General features: G+C 44.5%; 1 protein-coding gene across 1 annotated transcript in view; it reads left to right on the plus strand.

Annotated features, from left to right (window-relative positions):
- The window catches only part of mctp1b (multiple C2 domains, transmembrane 1b), a 61,473-nt gene that overhangs the window by 19,192 nt on the left and 16,673 nt on the right, over positions 1-25,608 (plus strand). The window contains exons 3-9 of the mRNA XM_083642339.1: positions 5,649-5,769; positions 6,633-6,775; positions 6,898-6,977; positions 12,909-13,032; positions 17,194-17,361; positions 20,368-20,498; positions 24,141-24,327. Of these exons, the coding sequence (XP_083498465.1) occupies positions 5,649-5,769; positions 6,633-6,775; positions 6,898-6,977; positions 12,909-13,032; positions 17,194-17,361; positions 20,368-20,498; positions 24,141-24,327 (954 nt within the window). The remainder of the gene's footprint in view (positions 1-5,648; positions 5,770-6,632; positions 6,776-6,897; positions 6,978-12,908; positions 13,033-17,193; positions 17,362-20,367; positions 20,499-24,140; positions 24,328-25,608) is intronic.

The raw sequence follows: 25,608 nt of genomic DNA on the forward strand, positions 1-25,608 counted from the left end.
TTTTTGAGACTGAGAGCTACCTGAAGGGTAGAGAGTGGTGTTGTGGAGGGCTGTTTGATATAGTCATCATCCTGAATAATATACATTTGCTCGGTTTAACCTTTAAAGAATGAATATTATGCATTTACAGTTACGGTTACAGGAGACTCTGCTGTTCACAAATGACTGTTAATGATTCCTCACAATCATTATTCATGTTTTACCATCATAGGAAAACACAGATGTACATTTCAAATTGCAAGTTTAGGTTAATTGGTCTGTTCATCTTAACACATTCACTGCCAGCCATTTTTTTTTTACTGTAGGTAGCTTCTGCCAGAGGGTTTTTTTGAGGATTCTGGCTCATCTTTCAAGACCCGAGGATTCTTTTCTGCTAAGATTTTGTGAACACAAAATATCTCAAAAGAACTAATAGAATGTGTGCTTTCTCTGTCTAAAAGAGTTAGTTTGTAGAGTTAGTAGTTATGTAGGCATTAGCACTTGAATACAGCATGGTTTCAGCGTCTGAAAATTTAAGCTGAGATAAATAGCTTTTTGTGAAATTCGATAGAACAGTCACTTTAACCATTCATTTTTGGCATCAGTAAGACGTCAGACATCTAAACAATAGTTTTGAACAGTAATTTCCTCCATAACAGCAGGAAACACCCCTCTACTTCAAACTCCTCCCTCCGTGTGTGTTCTTCTTGGCTGCAGCGGGCGTGTCACAAGCGAGTTGCTGCTGCTGCTGCTCCTGTCTGCTGGCGGCCGCTGGGCAAGTCTGGATGGGCTCGCTCGTTTCTTGGGGTTTTGGTTGAGAAACCCCAAGAAACGGGGTTTCTTTTGCGATTCTGGTCTTATTTATGCTGCGTGTTTCAAAGTGTGTTGCACCCATAATCTATTATGCAAATTTGCAATCCCCCACCGCCAGCAATCAGCGCGAAAGCGAAAGCGTTTTCGCCAATCCATTTTACTGTATGAGAATGGTTTCATCGCGCGTTCCCCTGCAGTTTTGGCTCGGCTTTTTCTAGAATGGAGAGCACTGTCGCCACTTAGTGGGTCGGTGGAATGGGTTGTACACGTTCGGTGGCTCCAATATTTTTATAGGAGACGTGGGGGGCGTTGATCCACGTCTCACCGTCAAACTTTTTTTTTTTTTTTTTAAGCCGAGATATCTCGTCATTGGCAGTCAACCGTTGGATTTTGTAAGCCGAGATATCTCGTCAATGGCAGTGAACGTGTTAAATAATCTGTTTTGAAACAATATCACATTTGTCACATTTTTGAACATTATAATGAGAGGAAGGACTTGTGTTTATGCTGAAGCTGTTCAAAGGACATCAGGACTCCTTCAAACAACTGACCCAGCAGCACGATTAAACCCATGACTGAATGTTTGTTGTCTCATGGCCATATTGTTCTGCTCACATTGTTCTGCTCACATTGTTCTGCTCACATTGTCCCCTTTCAAGAAATCGGCACGTAAAGTATGAAAATAGTCACAGGTCAGCGAGTGCCACAATAATATGGTCTCTTAAAACAGACGGTTGGCTCTCGCAATTTTCAAATGCTTCCAGCTAAACGTCTGTACGTCAAGCTAGGAAAGCTTGGTCAAAACGGAAAGGGAAACTCAGTGAAAATATAGAGCGATGATAGGGGGTTGTCCTAAATGCCCTAAATTGGCACTTAGTTAAAGTATGAACATAGTCACAGGTCAGGGCACTATGATATGCTTTAGTTAAAGTATGAACATAGTCACAGGTCAGGGCACTATGATATGCTTTAGTTAAAGTATGAACATAGTCACAGGTCAGGGCACTATGATATGCTTGCTGTCCTGTTCAGCTAGCTGAAGTGTCTGTTGTTACTCCACAGACATGTTATGTAGTCTCTCAAGTGCAATCACATTATAGACTGAGATACCCATCTCTGCAAATGGGAGTGTGTGTGTTGACAGGATGCAGTATACAGAGTGGGAGTGTCTCTGTAAGTGTGCGTGTGCGTGTGTGTGTGTGTGTGTGTGTGTGTGTGCGTGTGTGTGCGTGTGTGTGTGTGTGTGCGTGCGCGCGTGTGTGTGTGTTGACAGGATGCAGTATACAGAGTGGGAGTGTCTCTGTAAGTGTGTGTGTGTGTGTGTGTGTTCACACAGGATGCAGCATACAGAGTGGTTCTCTTGTGTGTTGTGATTAGATGTTTGGAGGGCTTGGCTGACCCTAGCCCTTAATAGACCCTTTTCATGGGGGCTATTTTGTGTCAAAAAGGCAGGGTAATGTGGTGAAATAGAGTACCGCAGGCAGGGATGACGTATTTTTGTAGGCTTTATCCTGAAATCGCGGCCATGCTGAAATAGTGTGAGAAAAAGCCAGCAGTCCAAATGTCCTTTCACAGGTTCTAATCATTCCTCAAACCGGGCAGCAGGATTGAGTCAAACCGGGCAGCAGGATTGAGTCAAACTGGGCAGCAGGATTGAGTCAAACTGGGCAGCAGGATTGAGTCAAACTGGGCAGCAGGATTGAGTCAAACCGGGCAGCAGGATTGAGTCAAACTGGGCAGCAGGATTGAGTCAAACTGGGCAGCTGGATTGAGTCAAACCGGGCAGCAGGATTGAGTCAAACCGGGCAGCAGGATTGAGTCAAACCGGGCAGCAGGATTGAGTCAAACCGGGCAGCAGGATTGAGTCAAACCGGGCAGCAGGATTGAGTCAAACCGGGCAGCTGGATTGAGTCAAACCGGGCAGCAGGATTGAGTCAAACCGGGCACCAGTGTACTGGTGTGTATCACTGTACTCTGCTACACTGTCAGTGTGTGTACTGTGATCTGCTACAGTGTCTGTCAGTGTGTGTACTGTGATCTGCTACACTGTCTGTGTGTACTCTGCTCTGCTACAGTGTCAGTGTGTGTACTCTGCTCTGCTACACTGTCAGTGTGTGTACTCTGATCTGCTACACTGTCAGTGTGTGTACTCTGCTCTGCTACACTGTCAGTGTGTGTACTCTGCTCTGCTACAGTGTCAGTGTGTGTACTCTGCTCTGCTACACTGTCAGTGTGTGTACTCTGATCTGCTACACTGTCAGTGTGTGTACTCTGCTCTGCTACACTGTCAGTGTGTGTACTCTGATCTGCTACACTGTCAGTGTGTGTACTGTGATCTGCTACAGTGTCTGTCAGTGTGTGTACTGTGATCTGCTACAGTGTCTGTCAGTGTGTGTACTGTGATCTGCTACACTGTCAGTGTGTGTACTCTGCTCTGCTACACTGTCAGTGTGTGTACTCTGCTCTGCTACACTGTCAGTGTGTGTACTCTGATCTGCTACACTGTCAGTGTGTGTACTGTGATCTGCTACAGTGTCTGTCAGTGTGTGTACTGTGATCTGCTACAGTGTCTGTCAGTGTGTGTACTGTGATCTGCTACACTGTCAGTGTGTGTACTGTGATCTGCTACACTGTCAGTGTGTGTACTCTGCTCTGCTACACTGTCAGTGTGTGTACTCTGCTCTGCTACACTGTCAGTGTGTGTACTCTGATCTGCTACACTGTCAGTGTGTGTACTCTGATCTGCTACACTGTCAGTGTGTGTACTGTGATCTGCTACAGTGTCAGTGTGTGTACTGTGATCTGCTACAGTGTCTGTCAGTGTGTGTACTGTGATCTGCTACACTGTCAGTGTGTGTACTGTGATCTGCTACACTGTCAGTGTGTGTACTGTGATCTGCTACAGTGTCAGTGTGTGTACTCTGCTCTGCTACACTGTCAGTGTGTGTACTCTGATCTGCTACACTGTCAGTGTGTGTACTCTGCTCTGCTACACTGTCAGTGTGTGTACTCTGCTCTGCTACACTGTCAGTGTGTGTACTCTGATCTGCTACACTGTCAGTGTGTGTACTGTGATCTGCTACAGTGTCTGTCAGTGTGTGTACTGTGATCTGCTACAGTGTCTGTCAGTGTGTGTACTGTGATCTGCTACACTGTCAGTGTGTGTACTCTGCTCTGCTACACTGTCAGTGTGTGTACTCTGCTCTGCTACACTGTCAGTGTGTGTACTCTGCTCTGCTACACTGTCAGTGTGTGTACTCTGATCTGCTACAGTGTCAGTGTGTGTACTGTGATCTGCTACAGTGTCTGTCAGTGTCTGTACTGTACTCTGCTACACTGTCAGTGTGTGTACTGGTGTGTATCACTGTACTCTGCTACACTGTCAGTGTGTGTACTCTGATCTGCTACAGTGTCAGTGTGTGTACTCTGCTCTGCTACACTGTCAGTGTGTGTACTCTGCTCTGCTACACTGTCAGTGTGTGTACTCTGATCTGCTACACTGTCAGTGTGTGTACTCTGCTCTGCTACACTGTCAGTGTGTGTACTCTGCTCTGCTACACTGTCAGTGTGTGTACTCTGCTCTGCTACACTGTCAGTGTGTGTACTCTGCTCTGCTACACTGTCAGTGTGTGTACTCTGCTCTGCTACACTGTCAGTGTGTGTACTCTGCTCTGCTACACTGTCAGTGTGTGTACTCTGATCTGCTACACTGTCAGTGTGTGTACTCTGCTCTGCTACACTGTCAGTGTGTGTACTCTGCTCTGCTACACTGTCAGTGTGTGTACTCTGATCTGCTACACTGTCAGTGTGTGTACTCTGATCTGCTACAGTGTCAGTGTGTGTACTGTGATCTGCTACAGTGTCTGTCCGTGTGTGTACTGTACTCTGCTACACTGTCAGTGTGTGTACTGGTGTGTATCACTGTACTCTGCTACACTGTCAGTGTGTGTACCGGTGTGTATCACTGTACTCTGCTACAGTGTCAGTGTGTGTACTGTGATCTGCTACACTGTCAGTGTGTGTACCGGTGTGTATCACTGTACTCTGCTACAGTGTCAGTGTGTGTACCGGTGTGTATCACTGTACTCTGCTACAGTGTCAGTGTGTGTACTGTGATCTGCTACAGTGTCAGTGTGTGTACCGGTGTGTATCACTGTACTCTGCTACAGTGTCAGTGTGTGTACCGGTGTGTATCACTGTACTCTGCTACAGTGTCAGTGTGTGTACCGGTGTGTATCACTGTACTCTGCTACAGTGTCAGTGTGTGTACTGGTGTGTATCACTGTACTCTGCTACAGTGTCAGTGTGTGTACCGGTGTGTATCACTGTAATCTGCTACAGTGTCAAACTGTAGCAGAGTACAGGTGTGTGTACTGGTGTGGAGGCTAACTGCAGTGCCACAGTAGAGGTGTTAGCACTGCGGTGGGAGAGAGGTAATACACCAGATGGAGAATGTACAGTAGCAGCTCAAAATCACTCTGGTCGGATCACAGGAAGCTACTCTCATGTAATTTCCTGTTAGTGGTCACCCCAGGGACGATCCACCGAGTTGAATTAGACACTTGAGTTTCAGCGGTGTTACAGTAGTCTATCCAGTAGGCGCGGATGCAGGCAAAGCTGATATAGGGGGGAAAACCTCAGTCAGCAACGCTGTTTCTTTGTATTGAAACCTTGGAGAATGGCGGTGAGTTCGGGGGTATGGCATGTACTGTATGTATATGGATGATACAGTTTATCCTACTTGTCTGAAGTCAGAGTTTTCAATCTGTTGTGTGTGTGTGTGTGTGTGTGTGTGTGTGTGTGTGTGTGTGTGTGTGTGTGTGTGCGTGCGTGTGTGTGGCTTTGTCTCTTTCCAGGTTATGAGTGCACCTGGTTCCTCGGGGGTTAATCCCGACCGAGCTCTCCCCAGCTCGGAGATGTACAAACTGGATATTGAGCTGAAGGGAGGACACAACCTGGCCATCCGAGACAGAGGAGGTAAAGTTATTTCCTCTCCTTAACCTGGCCATCCGAGACACAGACAGAGGAGGTCAAGTTATTTGCAGGACGAGGTTAGGCACGCTTCCACCCAAGCAGCCCGGCAGGCTGGTCCGGTGCTCTCAGGAGAGGGCAATACGGCCAAAACACACAGGACGCGGAAGCGCCGTGGTGCGCAGCCAGTTTTCATTGGGCGCCCATGTTAACTGATCTGAGCGTCCACACTGCCCGCGGAGCGCGCTGCACGCTCTGCTGCGCTTCTGTTCGCCGTCTGTTCCGCCAGCCACGAGCGAATCTGTCAAGCTGAACAGAGCAGATCATACCAGACAGGAAGTCAAGGCATGGAGAATCTGTCCAATTGTCAAATAATTCTTCCGGGTCGTGTTAACACTTCCGGCGGTCACGGCGTGAAATGCAAAAGACGTCAGAAGCAAGCAAGCGAGTATCCACTGTTAGCCAGGTCAGATAACGTTATCGTCGACAATGACAAGCACTTTCTTGTAAAACATACCTGGACTCCAACAAAGAAAGCTTCAGATGGTTTTCTCTCCTCCGAGCGCTCGAGCCACTTACGCCTATAAGACCCGCAGATGTTAACGTAATTCCCTGGAATGCGAGAATTAACGAGCCAGTTACATGGCATTGCATTCTTAGACATTGCCGTTTGCTATTATTTGGTATGTTACATACAATTGGCTAAATGATTAGTTAATTCAGAGTTAGATGATATTGGAGCAGCCAGCCTTTTTCATTTTCTTTTTTTTAGCCGGAAGTCGTCACATGACCACACAACCGGGTCAAATGGGCGTGGCTACATAAGGTGAATAGACTGAGTATCAGAATCTCATCTTTCCTCTTGTCAGGCACCAGTGATCCCTATGTCAAGTTCAAGCTGGGCGGTAAAGAGGTGTTCAGAAGCAAAACCATCCACAAAAACCTGAACCCGGTGTGGGACGAGAGGACCACTCTAGTGATGGATAGTCTGACTGAACCACTATATGTGAAGGTAAGGCTTGGGTCTCCTCCTGCTCAGTCACAGGCAGCACACATGCATGGAGGTAGCTTCTGCATATGGATTCTTAATAGACACGGGGTTTGGTGGTGATTGTTTTGGTTGCTCTATCACAGGTGTTTGACTATGACTTTGGCCTTCAAGATGACTTCATGGGCTCTGCTTACCTCCACCTGGAGTCTCTAGAACAACGGAGGTACTGAATGTCCTATATCTCTGTCACAATTTAATGTCACCGTCGGGTGCCGCTTTTGTGTCCCTAAGTTCTCTTGTTAAAGGTGATGTTGTTTGTATCTCTCTCTCTATATATCTACCCTGCCCGTCAAAAGCTTTTGTGTCCCTAAGTTCTCTTGTTAAAGGTGATGTTGTTTGCATCTCTCTCTCTATATATCTACCCTGCCCGTCAAAAGTGACGGGGACACCGTCAGTTCCCCAGCAACGCACCAGGGAAAGTCAAAACCTGCGCAACTGAGCATGCTCAGAACATCCTGTCTGCACGCACGCGTGTGTGTCCTCCTTCGCGTATCTCGAGAACCGTCCCTCCGATCAACTTCGAACTTGGCGGGTGCGTTGCTGGGGACCCCGACGGAGTGCAGTGCTGAACTTTGTGCGATTAAACCAATTAGAACACAGGTTTGCCCCGAAGTCAAAACAGGTGCTACTGAGCAAGCTCAGAACACGGGTTTTGTGCCAAAGTCACGCATGAACACACTGAGATCACGTGTGCACACAATGCTGACACACCTCACACACAGCCCTTTCACAATAAAAGTAGGTATGGTAGTGGTAAGCAGCAGGGTGAACGGGCACTGCACTAGTATGCTTAAATGCTTCAAATTAGTTTCATGTATTAATTTATTTCCATTTAAAAAATCTAAAATATAAGAAAGTTTTGATTCAACACTTTTTTGATCACTGCATACGGGTAATTCCATTTGTGACTTCATAGTTTTGATGTCTTTCCTATTATTCTAAAAGGGAGAAAATAATACAAATATTGTGTTCCCATGTAACCGGTGAACTTGTGCATTGTCTGAGGGTAAGGAAGGACCTACAACCGTGATGTCTTTGAACCTAGCATCCGTTCATTCTGAAATGAAATAAGAAAACACAGGAAAAGGCAGAAATTGTCTGCCACAGGATTGGCTTAAACTATGATATGACACAAGTCAAACATACAGTAGTACTGCAAAACTTAGTATATAAATATTCAATATATATATACAAGTAAAAAACAGTAAGCATACCTGACATGGAATAAGAAATACAAAACAAATCCTCCAACTCAGTACAGCTTTTATTTATTTGTATTTATTTAACCTTAATTCAAAGCAGCTACGAGCAAGATTTTCGATTTTTATTAAACAGTATAATTATAATATTGATGCATCACATCTTACCTATAATAGTAGCTGAGACCAAAGCCGTGTGAATCGGAGATTGCTCTCTTGATGATTATAGAGTCTGTGTCTGTCTACCGGCGGGCCGGATAAACCCGGAAGTGAAACGAAATGGTTTACGGCAGCTGCCTGCCTTCAACCATTTCGCTCTGCCTAGCAACAGACCATAAACACGGAGAACGCCATGCAGGGGCTTGCTACTCTCGCGAACATCTCTCGTTATATTCAGTTTTTATAACAGTTTGTTTGGAAGTTATTTTGTTATTTTGTGGTTATGGCCGAAGTGGCTGCCACAAACCGTTTCATTTCACTTCCTGATCTGCCCCGGCCGCAGACAGACTAATCATCAAGACAACACTGCCCGATTCACTCGGGGTTCAAGCGAGACTACTCGGCGTTGGTCTCGTCTACTATTAGAGGTTTAATAACAATCGGAAATCTTGCTTGTAGCTGCTTTAATTGAATCAGATAAAAAGCATTGAGATAGAAATCTCTTTTACAATGTTGCCCTTGCCAAGAATTTGAATTCAGGGCATGACAAAGACAATACTTACAACATGGAAAACAATTAAAAATACCATACACAAAAGTAGGGATGTCCGATATTATCGGCCTACCGATATTATCGGCCGATATTAGCATTAAAAAATCGATATCGGAAAATATCGGTATCGGTTTTCATGCCGATATTTTTTATTTTTTATTTTTTATTTTTTAAATACAGCAATGCTCTCTTTTTCAGGAGTGCCCTGTTCACATTCACACACACATTCATACCTGGAAGCTGACCAGTACAACCACAGTCTGATCTGTTGGCCACTGAGCAGCTCCACTGGAGCGGTTGGGGTTAAGGGCCTTGCTCAAGGGCACCTCAGTGGTGGTAATGAGGGAGGGGCAAGCGCTGCCTTTTCACTTTCCCCACCCAGATTTATCCTGCCGGTCCCGGGGATTGAACCGACGACCTTCTGGTTCACAAGCTCGCTTCTCTAACACTTACAACTTTAACACAACATGCATATTATATATTAAACTCTTCAGCTACATTAAGCTACATTATGTAACTTGTTAAGTGAAATTTTGGTGGAAAAAAAGCCCGCTTATATCGGTATCGGTTGATATCGGTATCGGAAATTAAGAGTTGGACATTATCGGATATCGGATATCGGTAAAAAAGCCAATATCGAACATCCCTACACAAAAGCACATTACAGAAAATATAGCGTGTGTATGTATAGGTCTTTTGTAGATGTTTGGGGTTTTGTGTTTTTCTTTCGGTTTGTTGAAAAATTTAAATAAATAAAACATTTATAAAAAAAAAATATATATAGCATTCTAAATTACACATTTCAACAGTAGCAGCTAATGGCGAGGACCTCCGTCCCATGAACTTTTGTTTGAAACTTGCCAAAGAAATAAGAGGATCCAGTTTAAGTTGAAATTGCAGGTTGTTCCAACACCAAAAGTGTAATGTGTGTAAACGTGTAAAAGTGAAGTTATAGTCGTATAACGTCACTGTGTCCTGAATCAGACAGTAACTCGGACAGCTCATTGACTGTTAGTAATGACCATGGCATGTCATGTTTCCAACTAGTTTGATGGAGTAAAAGTCAAGTATACCTTCTTACCTTTCTAGCGATATATCATTTTAATCATTTACTTTAGATGTGTCTTTACCAGAGTCGGAAAAAGGATGTTGATGTAAAGTGTGCCCATCTTTTGGTATTTTATGTTAAGCCAGCAGCACTCCCAATTCGGACCCAATGAAAGCATGAAATACCTGACTGGGCCTACTTTCAGTGATGACACCCATGTTTAGAAGCATGACTGGGCCTACTTTCAGTGATGACACCCATGTTTAGAAGCATGACTGGGCCTACTTCAGTGATGACACCCATGTTTAGAAGCATGGCTGGGCCTACTTTCAGTGATGACACCCATGTTTAGAAGCATGACTGGGCCTACTTTCAGTGATGACACCCATGTTTAGAAGCATGACTGGGCCTACTTCAGTGATGACACCCATGTTTAGAAGCATGACTGGGCCTACTTTCAGTGATGACACCCATGTTTAGAAGCATGACTGGGCCTACTTTCAGTGATGACACCCATGTTTAGAAGCATGACTGGGCCTACTTTCAGTGATGACACCCATGTTTAGAAGCATGACTGGGCCTACTTTCAGTGATGACACCCATGTTTAGAAGCATGACTGGGCCTACTTTCAGTGATGACACCCATGTTTAGAAGCATGACTGGGCCTACTTCAGTGATGACACCCATGTTTAGAAGCATGACTGGGCCTACTTTCAGTGATGACACCCATGTTTAGAAGCATGACTGGGCCTACTTTCAGTGATGACACCCATGTTTAGAAGCATGACTGGGCCTACTTTCAGTGATGACACCCATGTTTAGAAGCATGACTGGGCCTACTTTCAGTGATGACACCCATGTTTAGAAGCATGACTGGGCCTACTTTCAGTGATGACACCCATGTTTAGAAGCATGACTGCGCCTACTTTCAGTGATGACACCCATGTTTAGAAGCATGACTGGGCCTACTTTCAGTGATGACACCCATGTTTAGAAGCATGACTGGGCCTACTTTCAGTGATGACACCCATGTTTAGAAGCATGGCTGGGCCTACTTTCAGTGATGACACCCATGTTTAGAAGCATGACTGGGCCTACTTTCAGTGATGACACCCATGTTTAGAAGCATGACTGGGCCTACTTTCAGTGATGACACCCATGTTTAGAAGCATGGCTGGGCCTACTTTCAGTGATGACACCCATGTTTAGAAGCATGACTGGGCCTACTTTCAGTGATGACACCCATGTTTAGAAGCATGGCTGGGCCTACTTTCAGTGATGACACCCATGTTTAGAAGCATGACTGGGCCTACTTTCAGTGATGACACCCATGTTTAGAAGCATGACTGGGCCTACTTTCAGTGATGACACCCATGTTTAGAAGCATGGCTGGGCCTACTTTCAGTGATGACACCCATGTTTAGAAGCATGACTGGGCCTACTTTCAGTGATGACACCCATGTTTAGAAGCATGACTGCGCCTACTTTCAGTGATGACACCCATGTTTAGAAGCATGACTGGGCCTGCTTTCAGTGATGACACCCATGTTTAGAAGCATGACTGGGCCTACTTTCAGTGATGACACCCATGTTTAGAAGCATGACTGGGCCTACTTTCAGTGATGACACCCATGTTTAGAAGCATGACTGGGCCTACTTTCAGTGATGACACCCATGTTTAGAAGCATGACTGGGCCTACTTTCAGTGATGACACCCATGTTTAGAAGCATGACTGGGCCTGCTTTCAGTGATGACACCCATGTTTAGAAGCATGACTGGGCCTACTTCAGTGATGACACCCGGGCTTAGAAGCATGACTGGGCCTACTTTCAGTGACGACGCCCATATTTACAAGCATGACTGGGCCTACTTTCAGTGACGATACCCATGTTTTGAAGCATGACTGGGCCTACTTCAGTGATGACACCCGTGTTTAGAAGCATGACTGGGCCTACTTTCAGTGATGACACCCATGTTTAGAAGCATGACTGGGCCTACTTTCAGTGACGACACCCATGTTTAGAAGCATGACTGGGCCTACTTTCAGTGATGACACCCATGTTTAGAAGCATGACTGGGCCTACTTCAGTGATGACACCCGGGCTTAGAAGCATGACTGGGCCTATTTTCAGTGACGACACCCATATTTACAAGCATGACTGGGCCTACTTTCAGTGATGACACCCGTGTTTAGAAGCATGACTGGGCCTACTTTCAGTGATGACACCCGGGCTTAGAAGCATGACTGGGCCTACTTTCAGTGACGACACCCATATTTACAAGCATGACTGGGCCTACTTTCAGTGATGACACCCATGTTTAGAAGCATGACTGGGCCTACTTCAGTGATGACACCCGGGCTTAGAAGCATGACTGGGCCTACTTTCAGTGACGACACCCATGTTTAGAAGCATGACTGGGCCTACTTTCAGTGACGATACCCATGTTTTGAAGCATGACTGGGCCTACTTCAGTGATGACACCCATGTTTAGAAGCATGACTGGGCCTACTTTCAGTGATGACACCCATGTTTAGAAGCATGACTGGGCCTACTTTCAGTGACGATACCCATGTTTAGAAGCATGACTGGGCCTACTTTCAGTGACGATACCCATGTTTAGAAGCATGACTGGGCCTACTTTCAGTGATGACACCCATGTTTAGAAGCATGACTGGGCCTACTTTCATTGATGACACCCATGTTTAGAAGCATGACTGGGCCTACTTTCAGTGATGACACCCATGTTTAGAAGCATGACTGGGCCTACTTCAGTGATGACACCCATGTTTAGAAGCATGACTGGGCCTACTTCAGTGATGACACCCATGTTTAGAAGCATGACTGGGCCTACTTCAGTGATGACACCCATGTTTAGAAGCATGACTGGGCCTACTTTCAGTGATGACACCCATGTTTAGAAGCATGACTGGGCCTACTTTCAGTGATGACACCCATGTTTAGAAGCATGACTGGGCCTACTTTCAGTGATGACACCCATGTTTAGAAGCATGACTGGGCCTACTTTCAGTGAGGACCCATGTTTAGAAGCATTGAAAGATGTCATTACCTCACAGTGGTGCGCTGATGAGAAATCCTGCACACAAGTCCTAGCTGTCATCTGTGTCACGCAGGCCAATACCTGTCACTCTGGAGCTGAAGGACCCCCACCATCCTGAGCACGACCTGGGCTCCCTGGAGCTAGCTGTAACCCTCACCCCAAAACACAGTCCCATAGAGGAACCCAGAGACTCCTCGGTAGGCTGGCAACTACTTATTCCTCTCTCTCTTTCTCCCTCTCGCTCTCGCATGCACGCACGCATGCACACATGCACACACCCACACCCACCCACACACACACCCACACCCACACCCACCCACACACACACACACACACACACACACACACACACACACACACACACTGAATGGCACACACAGAGACAAATTGTTAGTACAAGTCCCTCGCTTACCCATCACTCTGTTGATTTTTTTAGCGGTTTTAGCGGTTGATAATGAGGCTTTTGTTGTGGTTCCAACAGCAAAAAGAGGTAAAGACCTATCGATGGAAACACTGTGAATAAAGTGAGTCCAGTGGTGCTTATAGCCTCCGTAGTAGCGTCCCATAACTGACTGACCCTTTCCTACTTAGCCTCCTAGCTTAGTATATAGCTTGTTCCTCATCCGTTGCCCTAGATAGCAAATGTTAGATCAGATTTCTCATGATTTATGAGATTTGTGAGATGTACTTTACCTCTGCCAGGTGTTTTGCATTAGATCTAAATCGATTAGTCGAAGATTAAGCACCAAATATTTTTATAATCAATGTGGGGGGAAAAACTAAAATCCTCTCATTCCAGCTTCTTAAATGTGAATATTTTTTGGTTTCTTTAGTCTTCTATGACAGTCAACAGATTATCTTTGGGTTGTGTGGACTATTGGTCAGGACAAAAGAAGACATTTTCGGACATCTTGGGCTTTGGGTAAAAAGTGATCTGCATTTTTCACCATTTTGTGACATTTTATTGACCAAACAACAACGAATCGATTAGTTGAGAAAATAATCGATAGTTGCAGCCCTATTTTGCATCAGCGTTAAGGATATCACTGCTGTGTTCTTTCAACTAGTTTACATTTTTACATAATTTTCAATGTCATTTTCAGTTAGATTTCTGGGTAACTGTAACTGGGTTTTGCTAGAGTTTCAGTTTAGGATTTGATAACGGCTGTATGGGCACAGTATAGTCATGATAGTTGATGTCAGCCTTACTACAGCAGTTCTCCTTGTGAATAAAATACAAATCAACATCAATTATTAGAAACTACTTGCAATGCACCCTTCTACCACTTATCTGCTAGTGGCACTGATCAAAAAAGATAACTACAAATATTTCATGCAGATTTTTGTTGTTGTTGTTGTTGTTGTTGTTGTTGTTGTTGTTGTTGTTGTTGTTGTGGTGGTGGTGCGTTTTGGAATAAATGTTACCTTGAGTTTCAGTTTTTCATATGGCTGCAGGATCTGTTTTTATTTCAGTCTACTGGCACGTTTTTTTATCTTCATTTTGTTCAGTTGACTACAACATAAATCAGTATTAATTAATATCAGCGGTATTAAGAGCGTGGCTGGATGTTTTCAGCACTATTTTATTCTGGGGGAAATGTATCCTCATTAAATTCACACTCTATAATGTATGACTCAATATGAATTAAACATACAAGTAGGCCCAGTCTTAGCCTCTAGTCTACTGCAACTCCAGTCAGGGAGGAGGGCGACAGGGGTCGCATTTATATGAATGAGAGAGAAAGATGGAGGGAGATAGAAAAGAACAATAGAGATGAGAGAGTCAACAAACAACAACAACAACAACAACAACAACAACAACAACAAGCAAACCATCCTGATCACGTCAACTCACATTCTGTTTGGTTCTGTGGATCAGTCTGGCCTCCAGCCCCGCCCCCAGTGTGATTTCTGACAATTACAAAGTGCATGGGCCAATCAGGGACCTGCCTCATAGTTGACAATGTGACTAGCCAGTCAGGGACGCCACTGGCGGCTCCCGAGGCAACGAGCAGTAACGTTAACGTTACTGCTTAGGTTAGTAGAGTAAACACAAGTGCAGTTATTGCAGAAATAGACTCAATAACAACAATTAAACAAGAGTATCGTGTGGACCAGCAGAGTTTCTCAGCGGAAAAGACGTTTTCGCCGTTCTTCCGAGTGGATTTGGATTGGATTTGGTGAAGCTGATTGGCTGAAGAAGTTGTCTGTCAAAGCAAGTACTCCCACCCACTGAAATATCTGTGGTCATGAATATTCAGCACCCTCAGTGTGAATTAGTCATGAATATTCAGCACCCTCAGTGTGAATTAGTCATGAATATTCAGCACCCTCAGTGTGCATTAGTCATGAATATTCAGCACCCTCAGTGTGAATTAGTCATGAATATTCAGCACCCTCAGTGTGCATTAGTCATGAATATTCAGCACCCTCAGTGTGCATTAGTCATGAATATTCAGCACCCTCAGTGTGCATTAGTCATGAATATTCAGCACCCTCAGTGTGCATTAGTCATGAATATTCAGCACCCTCAGTGTGCATGTGCATTAGTCATGAATATTCAGCACCCTCAGTGTGCATTAGTCATGAATATTCAGCACCCTCAGTGTGCATTAGTCATGAATATTCAGCACCCTCAGTGTGAATTAGTCATGAATATTCAGCACCCTCAGTGTGCATTAGTCATGAATATTCAGCACCCTCAGTGTGAATTAGTCATGAATATTCAGCACCCTCAGTGTGAATTAGTCATGAATATTCAGCACCCTCAGTGTGAATTAGTCATGAATATTCAGCACCCTCAGTGTGAATTAGTCATGAATATTCAGCACCCTCAGTGTGAATTAGTCATGAATATTCAGCACCCTCAGTGTGAATTAGTCATGAATATTCAGCACCCTCAGTGTGAATTAGTCATGAATATTCAGCACCCTCACTGTGAATTAGTCATGAATATTCAGCACCCTCAGTGTGAATTAGTCATGAATATTCAGCACCCTCAGTGTGAATTAGTCATGAATATTCAGCACCCTCAGTGTGAATTAGTCATGAATATTCAGCACCCTCAGTGTGAATTAGTCATGAATATTCAGCACCCTCAGTGTGAATTAGTCATGAATATTCAGCACCCTCAGTGTGCATTAGTCATGAATATTCAGCACCCTCAGTGTGAATTAGTCATGAATATTCAGCACCCTCAGTGTGAATTAGTCATGAATATTCAGCACCCTCAGTGTGTATTTTTCAGCTCTAATCTTCTTTCAGATGCTTTATTCATGGGCCCTAATTCCACTTGCATTGTAGAATACCACTCTATGTACAAGTGTCCTGCATTATCTCCCAGTGGAAAGCCTGCAATACTGCTGACATCCATCTCATTTTGCAGTGTAGGAAACCAAATTTTGTTTTTTCTGATTTTGTCGGAACTAGAACTGAACATGCAAAACTCCACACAGAAAAGCCCTTTTGCCGACCCCATCCGGGCTGTGGGCACTCGAGGACATGCAGACGGGCACGCATTCCTTCAGCGTTCACCTCATCCCAGGTGGGAATCGAACCCACGACCTTCGAGCTGTGAGGCGATAGTGCTTACCACTGCACCACCGTACCTCCCTTGTGTAGCTCTATTCTGTCCTCTTAAACCATTGTCTAAACCTGCTATAGCCCTTTCACATCTACAGTCAAAACTGTTAGTTGAAATAATGTATATTAATGTATGTTTAGACCATGCTGCTCAGGAGGTCCTGGAAACGATCCACTAAGGTAAATGACTGACACCGTCAACCCTGTGCTGCTTTCTGTCATCTGACCACATGGTGTCTCTGTGTGCCATCGTAGCTCTCCTTCTGCTGACCTTAAAATGCCTTTATGCCAACCAGCTTTGTGTCAGCGTTCATCCGTCTTGTGCTCACTGTGCTCACATGCTGCACTCACTCTTCACTGATATACACACACATCACATGTGCTGTGCTGCATATTCATATCCACACTGAAAAAGGTAACTGAAAAGGTAAAAAAAAAAAAGTAAGAAAAGGTTAAAAAAAAAATGTGTCTGAATAATCCCCTAAGGGATGGGCTGCGTGCAGCCAGACACGAAAATAAAATATTAATTAATTCATTCATTCCACACTGATATACACACACATCACATGTGCTGTGCTGCATATTCATATCCACACTGATATACACACACATCACATGTGCTGTGCTGCATATTCATATCCACTGTTGTTGATGCTTGTGGTTTGTCGTTGCTATAATTTCCCACTGGCTGTGACAAGCATGCGGTCCAACTCCTGATATATCATATGTATAACTTAGTGTATGTGTGTGTGTGCGTGTGTGTGTGTGTGTAACAGCAGCAGCAGTCAATGCGTCTCTCGGAGCTGTATCGGAAAGCCCAGCTTTGGCGAGGGATCGTCAGCATCGCACTAATCGAGGGCCGTGACCTCATTCCCATGGATCCCAACGGCTTCAGTGACCCCTATGTGAAGTTCAGACTGGGACACCAGAAGTACAAGAGTAAGGTATGCTGGTTTCAGACTGGGACACCAGAAGTACAAGAGTAAGGTATGCTGGTTTCAGACTGGGACACCAGAAGTACAGGAGTAAGGTATGCTGGTTTCAGACTGGGACACCAGAAGTACAAGAGTAAGGTATGCTGGTTTCAGACTGGGACACCAGAAGTACAGGAGTAAGGTATGCTGGTTTCAGACTGGGACACCAGAAGTACAGGAGTAAGGTATGCTGGTTTCAGACTGGGACACCAGAAGTGCAGGAGTAAGGTATGCTGGTTTCAGACTGGGACACCAGAAGTACAGGAGTAAGGTATGCTGGTTTCAGACTGGGACACCACAAGTACAGGAGTAAGGTATGCTGGTTTCAGACTGGGACACCAGAAGTACAAGAGTAAGGTATGCTGGTTTCAGACTGGGACACCAGAAGTACAGGAGTAAGGTATGCTGGTTTCAGACTGGGACACCAGAAGTACAGGAGTAAGGTATGCTGGTTTCAAACTGGGACACCAGAAGTACAGGAGTAAGGTATGCTGGTTTCAGACTGGGACACCAGAAGTACAGGAGTAAGGTATGCTGGTTTCAGACTGGGACACCAGAAGTACAGGAGTAAGGTATGCTGGTTTCAGACTGGGACACCAGAAGTACAGGAGTAAGGTATGCTGGTTTCAGACTGGGACACCAGAAGTACAAGAGTAAGGTATGCTGGTTTCAGACTGGGACACCAGAAGTACAGGAGTAAGGTATGCTGGTTTCAGACTGGGACACCAGAAGTGCAGGAGTAATGTATGCTGGTTTCAGACTGGGACACCAGAAGTACAGGAGTAAGGTATGCTGGTTTCAGACTGGGACACCAGAAGTACAGGAGTAAGGTATGCTGGTTTCAGACTGGGACACCAGAAGTACAGGAGTAAGGTATGCTGGTTTCAGACTGGGACACCAGAAGTACAGGAGTAAGGTATGCTGGTTTCAGACTGGGACACCAGAAGTACAGGAGTAAGTGATGCTGGTTTCAGACTGGGACACCAGAAGTACAGGAGTAAGGTATGCTGGTTTCAGACTGGGACACCAGAAGTACAGGAGTAGGTGATGCTGGTTTCAGACTGGGACACCAGAAGTACAGGAGTAAGTTATGCTGGTTTCAGACTGGGACACCAGAAGTACAGGAGTAAGGTATGCTGGTTTCAGACTGGGACACCAGAGCTACTTTCACACATGAACTCCGGATCAGGTGAGGGTTGCTCCCCACTGAGCCTGCCGCGGATGATACGTGAAGTGTACCCTTTCACACATGAGGCATGTTGCATTCTCACATGAGTAGCACCTCCGCAGAGTTTGTAAAGTAGAGAGGGGGCGGGGGCGGGGTGGGGGAATTTGGGCATGACCACACAATGGGGAGTTGTGAAAACTAAAAATACATAATGGGTGATAACTGCCTAACGTTCACGGCATATAACCGTTTGCGCATAACGTTAGTAATTAATTAAACCACCCTACAACTCACGCCCAGATGCATCGATTTCCTCGAGTCGCAAGCACTACAAACAAAACAGGTCTTTGCTATGTTCAGTCAAATGCATCAAACCTACTAGAATTATACAGAATACAGGAAGCTAGACGTTTTTACCTTCAAAATAAAATAAATGTTGTATTACTTAGTAACAAAAAATCTGAATGTCGACTCACTACGGGTTAAAATTGACTTTTCGAAGGGAGCAGATATTCTTCCAGTTTATCTCCGTTCTGTATCTTTCGAAACACACACAAAAAAACATTACACGTGCATTTACTTTATTTAATTGCCATTATTGCGAAGGTTATACCCGGAAGTTTTCGTTTTATACTGCCTGACTTGACGCTACTTGGAATTTGCGGTTCTGCCATTGAATCTTCACAAACGCTGTGTAAACGTTAAATCAAAGACATGAACGCAACCAGATCCAGATACCCTACCTAGCGATGTCCAATACTGGGAACGACCCTCGCGTCCAAAAATGCTTATTAAATGTGTGTGCTGTGCGAAGCAGACATGAAATCAGATCAGAGCCATGAGCCTTTCAATCCAGCAATCCAGCAACATGTTGGCCGTCGCACACGGAGCAGTTTTGAGCTTCATTTGGAAACCAAATGGCATGATGTGTTTTTTGCTCGCTCATTCACATCGACTATTTATATAATAATAATCTGTCACGATGTCGTCCTCATGCACTCACTGAGCTGACTACTTACATCACGGAGCTCTGGAGGGGGGGGGGTGGGGGGGGGGGCAATACGCTTCTGCTAGTACGGCTGGGGGTACACTTCCCTCCGTCTAGGAGGAGGCTTGCGGGCGCGCGCATGAACCAACTAAACCTGTTCACACATAGGCAAGCATCCGGATGCCCTCTAGATAACTTCTGATTTCCAGGCATGTGTGAATTTAGAAGAGATGCTGTTCAAGTTGTCGGTATCTAGGTGGTATAGAGACACTGCGGAGCGCGTCATCATTCAGAAACCACGCCCAAAACAGGGGAAAACACAAACTCCCGTCCAATCCTGGCGTTCTCCTATGCGTGCATGGTCGGGTGTTGCACAAAAAGATCGTATATATGGAAGATGAACACTCCAACTTACTTCCTTGACAGCAACATCTACATTTGTACTTCTCGCCAATTCTCAATGGCTTCCTTGTTTTGCTCAGGAGTACAAAAAAACGTTAACTGGCGATTTTTTACATTTGTTGTGTGCGCAGCCCACCACACAACAGCTTTTAGCTATGTTTAATTCAAGGAAAATGACGCTGGTGTGTGAAAATGAACGGAGCTTTTCCCCCGTGATGGGCGTGGCCTATTTCATGCAGTGTCTTTATGTGCTTAGTGCTTGCTTACGATGAATGAGAATCTGTCATGATATTTTAATTCCTGTTTGTGTGTGTGTGTGTGTGTGTGTGTGTGTGTGTGTCTGTGTATGTCTGTGTGTGTCTGTGTGTGTGTGTGTGTGTGTGTATGTGTGTGCGTGTGCGTGTGTGTGTGTGTGTAGACCATGCCAAAGACCCTGAGTCCGCAGTGGAGGGAGCAGTTTGACCTGCATCTGTACGAGGAGACCGGGGGAGTGTTGGAGATCACAGTGTGGGACAAAGACACGGGGAGGAGGGACGACTTCATTGGACGGTCAGTTGGTCTTTTGTGTGTATGTACTGTTTATGCCGAACGGGGAAATGCAAAATTGGAAACACAATCAAGAGAAAAACAATTAACTCATTGAGTGCCAATGACGTCTAAAGACGTCAATTCAAATAGTAACGTAGAGTGCCAATGACGTCTAAAGACCTCAATTGCGTTTTTTGACGGTGGGATGTGGATCAAAGCCTGATGCATCTCCTGTAAAAATATGGGGGATGTTGAAGGTGTATAAGCTATTTTATGGACCCATTAGGTAGCGACAGTGCTCTCCAGATTAGAGAAAGGTGAGGAAAAAACAGAGAAGAAGCCGTGGGGAAACGGAAACCGATGCATGCTGTAACGTTAGCTGTGCCTGTGAACAGCAGCCAATCTGCTCCCACAATTGAGCCTTTCTGTCTGTTTGCGATAGTTTCTCCATATGATTAGTTGCCAGAAAAGGAGCACCCGACACCAGCGTCTTTCGGAAAAGTAAAATTATTCTCAGCTGGGAGCGCTGGGAGCCGGCGCACAAAAACGGCAGAGCGCTGTGAAAATAGACACTGTGCAGCGCACTTTGAAACGTGCAGCAGAAAGTTCAGAGCAGCAGAGAGCCACCAGAGACACTCCCACGGAGGAGGAGTTTGCAGTTGAGGGGGGTGGGGCACGCAGGGCACCATACAACACCGACCCAGACAGCAGGCTCGATGGCCAGATTGGCAAACACAAGCTAGAATACCTGATGCGCACCAGCAGTAAATCAAGACCAGCAAGAAGGTGTAGGGTCTGCGCACGCAGGGGCCAGCGCTGCTGGTTGCAGCTAAAAAATATTATTTTGCCATCAAAATTCCTTTGTTTTCGCTGTTTTATTGAAGGAAATTATTTTTGAGGTGTCACTACATCAGAAAATATTAGCTTCAGAGTCAGTGATGTGCTTGAAATGCTTCATTTCACAAAAGGCTCATTATCTCAGCTTCTAGTTTGAAACGTCTGTTTTTGGTGAAACCAACCTATCTTCTACTGCTGATAACTAAAGAACGGAAAATGATATCAATAAACTTTTTTTTGTTGATGATACAAGAGAGTCTCATCGGTCTTTGGGCGTGTTCGGTGTTTACATTACATTACATTACACAGTAATATCACACAATATTCTGTGGGTCTTGAGAAATCACTGAAAACGCTCTGAAAGGGCTGGCACTGGGAGCATCCGTTTTCCAGAAATGGCTGGCAGCCAATGAGTTAAGTGTTTAAATGATTGTACAGTGTACCTAATAAAGTGGCCACTGAATGTAGGCCATTATTAAAATCTATTAAAAAATTAAGTGTGACCAGTGATGGTAAATTGATATTGATTGAATTTAAGCCAGGGGCGTAGCAATACTTGTTCCGAAAAACAGACCATTTATTTCCACTAATACACTCACCGAGCATGCATAATTGTCACAGCACCGCAAGCCTTTGGCATCATTATTGTTAATATCAAGCACTGGGCATCGTTATTGTTAATATCAAGCCCTGGGCATCGTTATTGTTAATATCAAGCACTGGGCATCATTACTGTTAATATCAAGCCCTGGGCATCGTTATTGTTAATATCAAGCCCTGGGCATCGTTATTGTTAATATCAAGCCCTGGGCATCGTTACTGTTAATATCAAGCCCTGGGCATTGTTACTGTTAATATCAAGCCCTGGGCATCGTTATTGTTAATATCAGGACTCGTTTGCCCTGGGGGCTTCCAGCGGCCTCGGCTGCTATGAACATTTGAGTTAAGAAAGAAAGGGTTGCCAAAGCTTGGTGAGGTACAGCAGTGGTTCTCAAACGTTTTCACGTCGAGGAGACGAGGACATTGTGTTACTTATGGTTGGAATTCTAGTGAAAATAAATGATTACCCTTTTTGCTGGGGACCCCCTGGAATCCCCTCAAGGACCCCTGGTGCTCCCCGGACCCCACATTGAGAAGCACTGCACTTGGACAACACTCGACAAACTACATTAAGAAAGGGGAAAAATACACAATCCATTTGTCCATGTCAGGGCTTAGCACAACACTCTTCTCCACGCACGTCTCCAGCGTCTGAGACTGAAACCAGAGTGCTCTGTGAGCGTATCAGTGGAAATAAACCGACATCAGCCTCAAGGTTCGATGTGTTGCATTCTGAGATGCTTTTCTGCTCGGCACACTTGTTGTTTTTCGCACCATTCTGTATAACCTCTAGAGACTCTTTTGTGTGAAAACCCCAGGAGATCAGCAGTTTGACAAATAGTCAAAGCTGCCCGTCTGGCACCAACACTGCCTCGCTCAAAGTCACTGAGATCACATTTTCCCCCCTTTCTGATGTTTGATGTGACATCAACTGAAGCTGCTGACCTCTGTGTCTGCATGATCTTATACTGTACATCACACTGCTGACCTCTGTGTCTGCATGATCTTATACTGTACATCACACTGCTGACCTCTGTGTCTGCATGATCTTATACTGTACATCACACTGCTGACCTCTGTGTCTGCATGATCTTATACTGTACATCACACTGCTGACCTCTGTGTCTGCATGATCTTATACTGTACATCACACTGCTGACCTCTGTGTCTGCATGATCTTATACTGTACATCACACTGCTGACCTCTGTGTCTGCATGATCTTATACTGTACATCACACTGCTGACCTCTGTGTCTGCATGATCTTATACTGTACATCACACTGCTGACCTCTGTGTCTGCATGATCTTATACTGTACATCACACTGCTGACCTCTGTGTCTGCATGATCTTATACTGTACATCACACTGCTGACCTCTGTGTCTGCATGATCTTATACTGTACATCACACTGCTGACCTCTGTGTCTGCATGATCTTATACTGTACATCACACTGCTGACCTCTGTGTCTGCATGATCTTATACTGTACATCACACTGCTGACCTCTGTGTCTGCATGATCTTATACTGTACATCACACTGCTGACCTCTGTGTCTGCATGATCTTATACTGTACATCACACTGCTGACCTCTGTGTCTGCATGATCTTATACTGTACATCACACTGCTGACCTCTGTGTCTGCATGATCTTATACTGTACATCACACTGCTGACCTCTGTGTCTGCATGATCTTATACTGTACATCACACTGCTGACCTCTGTGTCTGCAGGATCTTATACTGTACATCACCTCTCAAATCATCCATCTCAAATCAACTCTCAATAACTGTCAAACTATTCATCATTCAACTAGTTTGACAGTTATTGAGAGTTGATTTGAGTTAATGAGTTATTAATTTGAGTTAGTGTGGACCAGTGATGTCACTGGTCCACACTTTAACACTCAATAACTGTCAAATTAAATGACAGACTTCAAAACCGTTTACAGTTTTCTGATATACTACTGATGTTCTAATGATACAAAGCTGGTTGAAAATGGGCGGAGTGTTCCTTTAACGATCAATTATCGATTTTCGATATTTGATGAACATCCCTAATACAGACACTAAGACAAATTCCTCGTATGTAACTTGCATACTGTGGCAATAAAAGTGATTCTGATTCTGATTCTGATTCTGATTCATTATCACATGGTGTGCACTGTGTGTGTTTGTGTGTGTGCGTGTGCGTGGTGTGCACTGTGTCTATTTGAATGTATTTCAGGTGCCAGCTGGACCTGTCCACTCTGGCTAAGGAGCACACTCATCGTCTGGAGCTGCCGTTGGAGGAGTCCCGGGGCTCTGTGGTGCTCCTGGTCACCCTGACCGCCTCCTCGCACGTCTCCATATCTGACCTGTCCGTCACGCCGCTGGACGACCCCGACGAACGCAGAGAGATACTCAAACGATACGTAAGCAGCGCTGTTAACGCTACTGATGGATACACAGTTTTTTGGTGCAATAATATCAATATTGTGATATACTGCATCGTGCATCGCTTGGACTGTAAATTCATATTTAATACCACCTATTTGTGTATAAACAGTACTGTATATATTGGACTGCATTTGCAGTTTTGTGACTTTGCGTTTTAGATATCTTCTTTTGATCTCCTGAATATTTATATGACCGCTACGCTGCATACTTACACTAAGACAAATCCCTCATATGTAATCTTTACATATTGTGGCAATAAAAGGGATTCTGATTCTGATTCTGATATGCGACTAGATGTCGTCTTCGATTTTGGATATTGTAATATGGTGATATGGCATAAATGTTGTCTTTTCCTTGTTTTAAAGGCTGCATTACAGTCAAGTGACTTACCAGACTGTTCTAGTTGATCTATTACCGGTATTTGGCCTTTACCCACTTAGTCATTATAATCCACATTACTGATTTTATCTATCAAAAATCTCATTGTGTCAATATTTTTGTGAAAAAATAAATAGTCATCCCTACATTATAGCCACAAAATCGATATTGAGGTATTTGGTAAAAAAAGATTTTGTCTATATTGCCCAGCCCTAATGCACAGTGCGTTGAGTTGAGTGCGTTTCCACCTGGGTTTTTATGTGGAGAAGTGTGATCAGATTGCTGTTCAATCATTCAAGGCACATTTTAATGCCAGGTATACCAATATCAATATCTGTTTCAATACCTGTTTCAAAATTAATCACCAACTATATTTATAATAAATTAATAATTTTGACTAATTTTCAAGAAAATAATAATAATAATTTGTTCCACCTTCGTAAATGTGAATATTATCTGGTTTCTTTAGTCTTCTATGACAGTAAAGTGATTATGTTTGGGTCGTGGACTGTTGGTCAGGAGGACAAAAGAAGACATTTGAGGATGTCGTCTTTGGGCATTGGGGAAACAGTGATTGACATTTTCCACCATTTTGTGACATCTTATAGACCAAACGACTAATTTATTAGCAGAGAAAATAATCAACAGATTAATTAGTTGCAGCCCTACTTATACCCCGTTCAAGACAACTCGGACCGCCGGAAAAAAATGGGTTCCGACCTGTAAAAAATAAATTGAACGGTCGTTCAGGCCGGAATTACAGCTCGGAAATTCGGGTATCATCCAGAGCTCCGGTTTCTCCGAGTTGATGTCACAGCCACATCAAAATGACAAATTGCATCTTAATGATAATCACAGGATTATTATAAACGTTTGTT

The sequence above is a fragment of the Poromitra crassiceps genome, assembly GCF_964638095.1.
Source record: "Poromitra crassiceps genome assembly, chromosome: 8".
Lineage (NCBI taxonomy): Eukaryota > Metazoa > Chordata > Actinopteri > Beryciformes > Melamphaidae > Poromitra > Poromitra crassiceps.